Source organism: Phaethon aethereus, assembly GCF_964289735.1.
Source record: "Phaethon aethereus genome assembly, chromosome: 13".
NCBI lineage: Eukaryota > Metazoa > Chordata > Aves > Phaethontiformes > Phaethontidae > Phaethon > Phaethon aethereus.
In genome coordinates, this window is record NC_138589.1 from 9,794,656 (window position 1) to 9,805,291 (window position 10,636).

At 39.6% G+C, this 10,636-nt stretch overlaps 1 protein-coding gene across 1 annotated transcript in view; it reads left to right on the plus strand.

Annotated features, from left to right (window-relative positions):
- The window catches only part of URI1 (URI1 prefoldin like chaperone), a gene marked incomplete at its 5' end in the record, with an annotated part of 42,132 nt that extends 34,536 nt beyond the window's left edge, over positions 1–7,596 (plus strand). Inside the window, 5 exons of the mRNA XM_082005888.1 lie at positions 1,230–1,410; positions 1,986–2,253; positions 2,805–2,947; positions 4,601–4,859; positions 7,096–7,596. Of these exons, the coding sequence (XP_081862014.1) occupies positions 1,230–1,410; positions 1,986–2,253; positions 2,805–2,947; positions 4,601–4,859; positions 7,096–7,284 (1,040 nt within the window). The 3' untranslated portion in view covers positions 7,285–7,596. The remainder of the gene's footprint in view (positions 1–1,229; positions 1,411–1,985; positions 2,254–2,804; positions 2,948–4,600; positions 4,860–7,095) is intronic.
- Between the last annotated feature and the right edge of the window lie 3,040 nt (positions 7,597–10,636).

Below are 10,636 nucleotides of genomic sequence, written 5' to 3' on the forward strand. Positions count from 1 at the left end.
TGTTGCTATTGAATTTGTATTTAACTTGGGATTAAAGTATAAGCTGACATATTTGACTAAGGATATCTTTAAGCCACAAGTTCTTAAAATTTAAAAAAAATGACCACAGAATTGGTTAATAGAAGGAGATTTTGAAACTTGAAGGATTCAAGTTGAATAACAAAGACATTTGTATTACTGTTGTTCCGATGCACAAAGCAGAGTTTCATGAAGACTTGTAGGGATACTGGAGTCCCACTGTACAGACAAAATGCTGGGTGTATTTGTGGCAGTGATGGAAGGGGAAGTGTCCTCACTCCTGTAAAGAGGTGCAGGTGCTGATGGGCAGAGAGCGGGGAACTTCCCCTGGGAACCTGCCTGGGACCATGCAGAAACAGGCGGTGCCCCCGGGAGCTGCCGGTCTCGGGGAGACAGGGGATTGAAGCGGCAGTCCTGCCCTCCACACAGACAGGGCTAAAGCATTAGTATTGTTGGCAGGCGGTTTGTTCCCCATGTGCTAGACAGCACTCAAACAGTAAAAAGTATTCCCCATCCTCAGTGGATGCACCATTTTACTAGGTAGCAAAGCTTTCAAATGCCAGCAAGAACTTGTTAGTGACTACCACTTACTCACAAGTGTGTATCTCAGGTCACCTCTGAAGCTTTAAAGGGATTTATATTTATTATTTTTGAAAGGCACGTTTTTGTATGCTTTTTCAGTGTGGGTCTTTTTCACCAAAATAAGTGATTCATAATGACTGGATTTTGGTCAGATTTTCCATATGACTCTGAAGATATTTTTTAATGATCTTTGTTGTAAACTTAAAAAAAACACAACCCAAACCAAAAAACCTCTGCTCTTTAAATATAGGTGACTTTGTTCAAATGAGCTAACGTACAAACTAGGTTTGCTTTCTAAGTTAATAAACTGTGCTATTAATGGGACAGTGAGCAAATGTCACATTCACATGTTGCTGTCTATCAGAGCAAATCAAAGTCTACTGTTCGGCACAAGAGGTAAAAAAACCCACATTGTAATAAAACTGTCATAGGATCAGTGTCTCCTGCTTTGTAAATAAACATTTCTGCTTTTCCTCGGTATTTCTGTAACATCCGGAGACTATTAGCCTGTGCTGGTGCTCTGGTTCATTGACAGTTTCACTTAAACAGTTAAAACAATAATTTGAAATGGAAAATGTTCTGCCCATATTCTTTAATTCCTTAATTGCATCTTATATTTTGTTATGCAGGAAAATACCGAACTGCTCACAAACCTCATTCAAAGCCAAAAGTATCAAACATTTTTGAGGTAGATTTTCCAGAAAATGGAAGTGATACAAAATCAATAGGCCGTTTTCAGTCAGAGGAGGAGCTGTGGGCCCGCTTAGAAGAGCTGGAGAGACAAGAAGAGATACTTGGTGAACTTGACAGGTACAGTATTGCTGTAGCACATTCAGGTTTGGAGTTCAGAAAGCTATAGTGTGTGATTCAGTTTGTACGCAAAGGATCTCATCATAAGCGCAAACAGCTGACTAGACTGATGCAGTTAAAATTATAATAGGTGGAAGGAGGGTGGAACATGAACAAAGCGTGCATTGCGAGGCCAAAGGTGCTAATATCTGCCTCTGTGCAACCACAGCAGTCCGCCATTACAGTATTTTTTCTTTGAGGTGTTATTAAAAAGGGGGAAGTAAAATCCATTTCCCACAGGCTAGGAAAATCCATCGTTTACAATATAGGAGTTCCACATTTTGTGTTTAATGCATCCTTAGATCTGTTCTGATCCTAAAGCAATATATATGTCATTAGCCAGAACGTCACAGTTTTGGTATTTCCAGTTGACATGGAAAGGACATTCTTACGGAGTATAAAAAGGTTCCACAATCTGGCTAAAAATATAGTACCTGGGTAAAGAAAATTATGTACAGGCTTGTTCATTATTTTGTATGCCTGTGTCTCAAGAGTATGCACTGCCTCAGTTCACTTAGATATTTTTCATTTCATAGGATGCCTGATACAGTTGAAACAAATGGAGAAGATACAACCTCCTCTGAAGAGGAGAAAGAAGATAAGAGGACAGATCTGAATGGGACATATAGAGCAGAAGACTGTATTACTCAGGGCAACTTTCATAAAGAAGTATCAAATTCAGACTTGTTTGGTGGCCAAGTTAATGGCTCTACTTATTATCACAGTGATGATGAAGATGACATAGATGTTGGAGATAGCTCTGTTCCAACTATTTTTTTCTCTCACACTGTTGAACCTAAAAGGGTTTGTACTTCCATTATTTTTATCTTTCTCTCAAGAGACTGCATAAACATATATATATACCATATCTAAACCAGAAAATGTTAGATAATGTAGATAATGTAGAATGCTAAGTGTAGATGACATTTATTTGGATTTTTTTCCCAATGCTTGAAACGCACTGTTTAAATGCTGCAGTTTCAAATATGGTATTAAAAAAATGATCTTCAAATATATACCTTGCTGTTCTGGCTTCTGGCTGTTGTAAAAGGTAGTAAGTATCCTGTCTAGGAGTATTTAAAATGACTTTTTACTTGACTTGAAATTGACTGTTTAACAGCTCAGCTGTTGTGCAGGGTAAGCACATTAGTGCAAAGAAATGCCCTAGCCTAGTGCAAGTGGTAAAGAATAATCTGTTCACACTATGAATGTTACCGTTCATACATTTGTTTTAACTTATCTGTGCTTCGTAGTCCCCGGTTGCATGGATAGGAGAATGTCAGAAGTCAGTTGATCTGCAGACTGGTGATTGTTGATTTTTATGGTCTAGACCATCATTTGTGTTCAATTTTCAGGTAAGAATAAACACAGGAAAAAATACTACTTTGAAATTCAGTGAAAAGAAAGAAGAGGCCAAGCGTAAAAGGAAGAACAGCAATGGCAATGGCCATGCAACTCCAGAACTGCCTAACATCAAAACCCCAGCAGACATTTACCGGTGTGTAATTTACGGCACTGGGGCATGAGCTTTCCCCTTAGCAGACCTTCTCTTTTTCTGTTCACCTATAGTATGAAACTGAGCCTACTATTTCCTCAAAGAAACAGCCGGAACTGAATCTATTACTTAAAAATTAAGGATTGTGGCTTCTGCATAGTTGTGTGCTTTTATACTCATAAGACATTTCTGAGCTTAAAATTTCCTTTTCCACTAGCAGTTCATTATTTATCTACTTTTTCAGAGCTTCTGAAATTGAGGTAAATTTGCCAGCGTATATCATCTGTATAAAGGAATACAGCACTCTGTTGTGTATTCTGGTTAATGCCATGTAATTTGCTTCCGTGTTTGTTTTCAAACGTAACTGACCAGATCTATCACTTGTAATACTCTTCCTTTCCCAGTTACTAATTGCTGGGTTTTCTCTCTTCTTCCCAGCATCTGCAGAATATACTCAGATCTTTGCTTGCATAGTTTCTTTTGCATTCTCTCTCCCTGACTTTAGTCCATCACTGTCTCTCTGTAAAAAGAAGTGCTCACCAGTGGAGCACCCACACTCAGCTTGAAAAATAATGTTGGGCTTAATGGACTGTATAAAATACTAAACTAAGGTGACGGGAGAGTTAAAAGAAGTATTTAGATTTGTAAAGATGAACGTAGACACCTATTAGATTGGTTGACAAATTGCTCGTGAAAATCACACTGCATTTGTATGTTGGTGTATTCAGGCAACTAAACATTTTAAAAAATGTGTCATAAAGAGTGAAAAGTTAAAACCCGTCCTATAATGACAGTTGCTAGGGCTGAAGATGAGGTAAAGGATTCTTTCATGGTGCTGTCCCTGAGCTGTCCTGCTGTCCTGAGCTCTGCACAGGAACTCCATCTTCTGTAGAGATATACAGGTGTTCCCATGAGTGCCTGATGAATAAAGTAGCTAAAAAACAAGTAACACCCTTAAAACTCACCCAGTCATTGGGTTCCTCCTTTATGAGTTTGGTAAAATTGGCACTGTTTTCTAATGACACTCTTTCTTCTCCATCCACCCCTGACTTCTTTAAGTTATGGAGATGGAGTACAAACTGTAGGAAGAGGCCTCTTTATCAGTTTATGGTCTGTTAAAACTTGAAAAGTGTCTTCATGTTGATCTGATCTTAAAAGCTGATTTTTAAAATTCTTTTTTTTAACTGAAAGCAGAAAATTGTGGCACTTCTGAGGAAAAAGCTTCATACTTTCCATGTGCAATGAATGTTTCATGTATTTGTTTTTATATTCTACATTTGACAAAAACTTCATTCTAGAAAACCACCTGTTTTCTGACAGAAACAGCCCTGACAATTGTTTAGCTTACCTTTTTTCTAACTTTTTGTAACTCGCACTACTCTGTTCTCTACAACTTTTCAAAGAACTATACATTTTCTCCTGAAAGAGTGTGCCAACTTAATGCTTGAATAAAGGGCAAAACAGTGTTTGCTCTGCAGAATTGATTCTTGTACCTTGGTAAATAAAATGCCTCTAAAGGTACAGTATTGCAATTCTGCAGCAAAAAAGTTGGAAAAGCACATCATAATTAATTTGTACAAAAAACAAAGCAAGATCGCTGTAAATTTGTCATCTGATCCTGAAATAGTTTATTAAAGCTAACGTTTTCCTTTATAGAGTCTTTGTTGATGTTGTGAATGGAGAGTATGTCCCTCGTAAATCAATTTTGAAGTCTCGAAGCAGAGAGAACAGTGTTTGTAGCGATACCAGTGAGAACAGTGCTGCTGAGTTTGATGACAGACGAGGAGTTCAGAGGAGTATTAGCTGTGATGAAGCTACTCAGAGTGACAACAGCGAAGGCATACTGGAGGAAGAGGAGGAGGAGGGGCAGCAGCAGCTACCAAAAAAGCTTCCTCCGTCTTCAGGGACAACTGAGGTACAGTTTTTAATTAATTATTGATCGTTGGCAGGGATAAAACCGAGAAATCTAATGACTGTAGTTGCCTATACCATCAGTTTGATTTCTTTAAAATAATTTTCAAACTCCTACCTGGTTTGCTTCAGAAGGACATTATCAGATGACAAGCTTCTGTCACACGCATCGTAGGGGCAGAGTGGAGGAGATGAGTCAGGTGGCTTTCCTGAGAGCTGAAGCTCTTCTGTAAAGATCTGACAAAGGATTTAAAAAAAAAAAAAAAATCTGTGCTTCGTTGTTAATGAGAGGGAGGGTTGAATTCTCTGTAACCTGTGTTTTATCAATATTCTGGTGCACAGCTACAAGAGAGCTAGTTTCCAGGTGGTGTTTTTAAGTTTTAAAACACACAAATAATCAGCTGAGTGATTATTTGGACTTGCCAAAGGCAGAGGAGTTGCCCTGTGGAAGGAAGCATTACACCGCTACTCATCCTATTCCTGACTAGGGCCATTAGTGATCCAAAACAAATCTATTTTCACACATTTGGAAAGTTCGGGGCTTCATCATAAAGGAAAGAGACTGCACGACATAAGGGGAAATGCACAGTTGCTTAGTGACTGGATAAGTACAAGACTTAAATGTAGCCGCTGCTCTGAAATTCATGGCATAGAATATTCTTAATTTTTATTTTGTAAGAACTTACACTAATTTTTTCAAAACAGATGAAACTGAGTTTTCAGTAGTTCCCAGTGCAATGGGAAGTTCAATGAAAACACTTTTTAGAATTTTTTTTTAATAAGAAATTAATTCCTCATAAAAGCTATTGTTTATCGTCAGTTTTCATACAAATAGCTATAGATGAATCCAGGCAGGATGTGAAGATTCATGATGGAAGATCCATCTGTAGTTAGAACTTCACATTGTATACTTCCTGGAATATATGTGCTATATTTTTATAAAACATCTAAGTACACTTTAGATGTTACCCATTAGTCCATTTTCTGAATATGGCATGATTATTCTCTACAATATAATGTATTTTCTAAGTAACTGAAGTGAGCAAAACACTCCAGTTAAAGACATGCCTTCTTAAATGCGGCTGTTTTGCTTTTGGTTGTTTTTGTCACTGTTTGAAATACATTATTTCTCCATTACCATTTGCAACATACTAACTTTTTTTCTTTTTGTTTCTAATTTTACCACCATCTTCTTAGGTTGTATTTTGCTTACCTGTTTTTGAAAATGGACGTGTTGTTAGAACAACAGAGTTGTGTACAGGCACGACTTTAGGCATACTTTGGCTATTGGAGCAGAAAACAAAAAAACACTGCTTTTTTGCAGGTCCTGCAAGAAAAGAAGGGCCCGTTTGTTTTGATTTGTTTTTCTTGGTAACTGAGTTATGAAAAAGCAGAACTAAGCATAGTTAATAAATCTGGTGTGCTTTCCTTTGTGCCCAGTATGAGCATCAAACCTTGGATGTAAACTGCTTCCCCTTGTCCTTAGGCATTCAGAATTTTCCATTTTCAATACATAGTCTTAAATATGTTTATGAAAAGTAGTTCTGAGTTGCTTTTTTTCCAACGTTTTCCAAGAATCATGGTCATTTCTTAGCTAAGTTAAACAGGATTAAGTCATATAGTCGGCCACATATAAAGTATCATCTTTAAACATTAAATGTTTTTATTAGACCTTTCATAGAGAGAAATAGTTGGAAGCAAGTTTGCTGTTCTCTTAAGTATAAATTGCTTTCACCATTTTTTGATCATATTTGGTAAAGGAGAAAAGAACAAACAAAATATGTGCTTGCCAGTTTGTATGCATTGTGTCAGCTTAATGCAATTAGAATATATTAAGTCATGAAATATGATGTATGATGAAATGCTGACATATTCCAACTTTGCAAAATCTCTCAATTTCTTATCCAAAATGAAACTATAGATTACATCAGCTGTTCTATTTCTTGAGCATGTGTCAGTGAGGAAGCAAATTTTTAGATCATTTATGCAGTAGGAATGAGATTAAGTAGTACTTTTAAGACACTGTCTTTCATTCAGTCATCTTTGAACAAGCTGTATTTTGAGGTTAATTACAATTTGGTTACTTATGCAAGGAACAATCATTGATTTAAAGATATTTCTTTACTTTTGATTAAAAGAAATAACAATCCTAATCAGGCTAATATAGGGTAATGACCTTATGGGCATAGCTTCACATTTGCATTTTATTAGCTCATTTTGAGTATTCCCTTCTGTTGTAGGCATTTTCCGGAACTGTTATAGAAAAGGAGCCTTTGTCTCCCTCCTTAATACCACACCCAGTCATTGCTCACCCAGTCCTGCCTACCATTCTGGAGCGAAAATCAGAGGAAGTTTTGTCTGAAGCATCAGAAGAAACTACAAAGAGGATTTCAAAATTCAAAGCTGCCAGAATGCAGCAGACTAACTAGGTCCTGCCTCGCCAGCTGAAGCTGGAGTACTCTTGCCTAGTTTTACATTTGTTGAGGTTATGTAAAACTCTATGCGTTACACCTAGCTAGTTAAAAGGGTGTCCTGTGTTAATTTGGCATCAGTTCTCTTTTAAACGTTTTTTGGCAATGTTAAAAAAAAAAAAAAAAAGTTCAGTGTTTGAACACTTGAGTGTTCATCTTATTTTGTCTCTTTCCCTGTGTGCTGTCAGCACCTTTGTATATGTTTGCCTTATGATAGCAGCACTTGGGTTCTTTTTCAAAAACTGTTCCTTACATACGTTGTTTTTGTGTTTAAACCTAAATACAGGCAGTTTCGTGCCAGCTGTGGTGTTCTACGTACCATATGGACCATTTTAAGGAAACTTTTCACATTTCAAGTAGATTCACCAATTATATTGCATTACTTGCTTTAGCATTTTAAGACACACTTGTATTCACATTGTTGTAGGTTTTGCAACTAGGTGTCTGCTAAAAATTTTTTTCCTTCTTTCAAACCTCTCTGATATCTCACTGTACAGATCTATAAAACGCTGGGTTCATGTACATTGCAGGGAAGTTTCTTTGATGGAAAAGGGTATTTTGTAAAATTAAATTTTCAGTAAAAAAGCTGTGAAAGTTGTGTGTTTTTTCTCACTTTACTACTAATTTGGAAACAACACCGAGAGGTTTTTATTTTGAACTTGGATTTCTGGCTTGAAGTGTTTACTACCACATGGACATAAAAGCAGTCCATTCTCTTCTGCCATTGTGTTTTAACCTCCTGCTAATGAATGTCCATGGAAATTGAATGCTCTTAAGGAGAGAAGCATAAACTTAGACTCTGATTACAAAATCTCCTAGTTCTTTTGTATACTCAGAAAACATTGTAATTGTCTTGGGAATGCCCAGAGGGAGTCAGCAGTAAGGAAAAATGTCTTAATGCTTCAACTGTATTTCAAAATGCAACAAGCACTGCAGCACTCGGGGTGCAGTTTTGTGTATCGTTCTCTTGTCCTGGCTTTAGGAGTCCCTGCCCAGCACCTCCTGCCTGTCTTCTTGCCATCCCCTCCCTTGTGCTGACACAGCTTTTGTTGGGGCCACCCCTTGGGTGATAACAGGCAATGGAGCTGGGTTTAAAAAACAAACTACTGGGTTTGGGTTTGGATTTTTTTTTCCATAGCTGTGCGTGGTTTTTTTGAAGCTAGTGAGTTTCCTAATCTCTTTCTCAGCATGTCTGTATCGGCACTGTTGGAGGGGTGATGTGTTGAGCAAGGACAAGGGGAAACGCTGGCGGAGGGCTTGGGGAGTTGGAGTACCTTAAACTGATGTTACTCTCCAGCTGACGTGATCAAACCACAGCCTAAAAAAGTGAGGGAGAAGGGCTTGGGAGGTATAAGGAAGGATTTGCTTTTGGCCGCAGTTCTGTGGCTTTGTAAATACGCAGCCTGAGAGCCACCAGCATCTGGTTTTCCAAATCTTGGCCGTCCATGAAGAGGGCGTCAGCTAACACCGTTTCCTCACCTCCCCCTAAAATAACGGCGCCTTGCGCTCCTGTCCTTCGCTCTCAGACCACAGCAAATTGGCTCATAGTGCAGCTTCATGCGTCGAAACAACCACCAGCTCCCCCTTTCTCAACACCTTTTTCTCTCTGTGCCTAAAAGGGAGGTGGAGGCGTTGGGACTTCTTTTTCTACAGGGAGTTTTAAAGAAGGCTGTGCTCCATCTAACGCTGGTGGCCGTTCCCTGCTGTGTGTTTGGGAGGGTGGCGTGGTTTCAGGGGCAGAAGACGCTGGCCGGCTCGCGTCGGGGGCCGATAGCCGGGGTGCCTGCCGGCGGGAGCAGCCCGCCGAAGCCGCGGGGCTGCATTTTCCCTGCGGTACGGAGCAAGTTGTGTTTTGCTGAAATGAAAACTGAAGGGAAAGCTGTGCAGTCCTCCCGTGCCCGAAGCTCGCCGGCTGGGAGGGGGCAATCTCCATTTTAAGCGGATCCTGAGAATCACGTTGAAAGTGTTAATGATTAACTTGATTCATGCTCAAATGCGGATTTTTTTTTTTAAAGCATATTGCATTAGTACTAAAATAAGCCATCAATGCCAGTCCACCCTCTATTCACGGCTAAATATTTAAAGGAGGTTATTTATAGCTTCTTTAATGAATTCTTGGCTAAACAAAATGAAATTATGTCCTAGAAAAGTAGAAGCTATTTTGTAACCAGAACAGTGCAACTGTAAAATATAGTTCCATGAATATGTATTTTAAATAACAAGGGGTTGAGATCCAAGACTACCAGACATGGATAATTAGAGGGAAAAGGAGAGAAAGAAAGCGGGGGGGAGCGAGAGAAACCCCTTTAAAAAGATTTATTTAGATATCTTCTGAAATACTTCCCTCTTCTAGTTACTTCAACAAAACCAAATGCCCCTTGTCACAATAGATCAGTTTCAAATCAAAATTAATTCTTTGCTTGTTTTCTTTTTCTCCCCTCCCCTTTTTTCACATCCCCGCTCACGGGAAAAAGTAGGATAAATGCACCTTGGGTTTTAATGAATTATGGCCGCGGTTCAGGGAAGCATCCTTACTCAGGAATGCACTTTGGCATGTGCTTATGTCTCAAAAGATTTTGCAAAGAAGAATGGATTTAACCGCATGCTTAAAACTAAGCACATGAGCGTTTTCCCTAATAGGGAGCCTGAATGTGTCTGTGCCCTTTTTGCAGTGTATTTAACTGTCGGAGGGTTTGCAGGCTTCGGTCTCTTCACGTGGGCTTTACCAGTAGATTCACCCCGTGGTGCCTACAGCAGGAAGAGGTGGCTGTAGGATTTCTGGAGAATGTTTGCAAAGGCTAAACAAAAAAACAAATTACCAAAGCAGATCAAAACCCAGGCAGAGTAACACTGATCAGGTGAAGGCCCACCTCAGTGAGGACTTAAAATTTGCTTTTTGTGCAACGCTGAAGCCGACAAGTTGGATGCCGATGACCAGCAAGACACAGGTGAAGCAAACACCAGGAGGAAGTGACGGTGCCCCACAGTTCAGGCATGTTGGGTTCCTGGTAGTAAGTTAATCCGTTGATATGAATGTCTTGGTCCCGATGCCGCAGTTGGAGTTTTTATTCACTTAAATAATAGTAAGGGTACAGTTTAATCGGTTTCTGAAACACCTGTGGTGGCTTTTCCTGCTGCCACCGCCGGAAGGGCTTCTCGTCTGCTGGGGAGCGCTGCGGAGGGCTCCGGGCACGGGGCTGAGGAAGGGGCTTTTGGTTCTTCCCGGTACTGCCCGAAAGGTTGGAAGGACGTGGCCCGGCCGGGGCTGGGGCAGCTTTGGCGGCCGGTTGCGGGGGTGGCACGGGAAGGC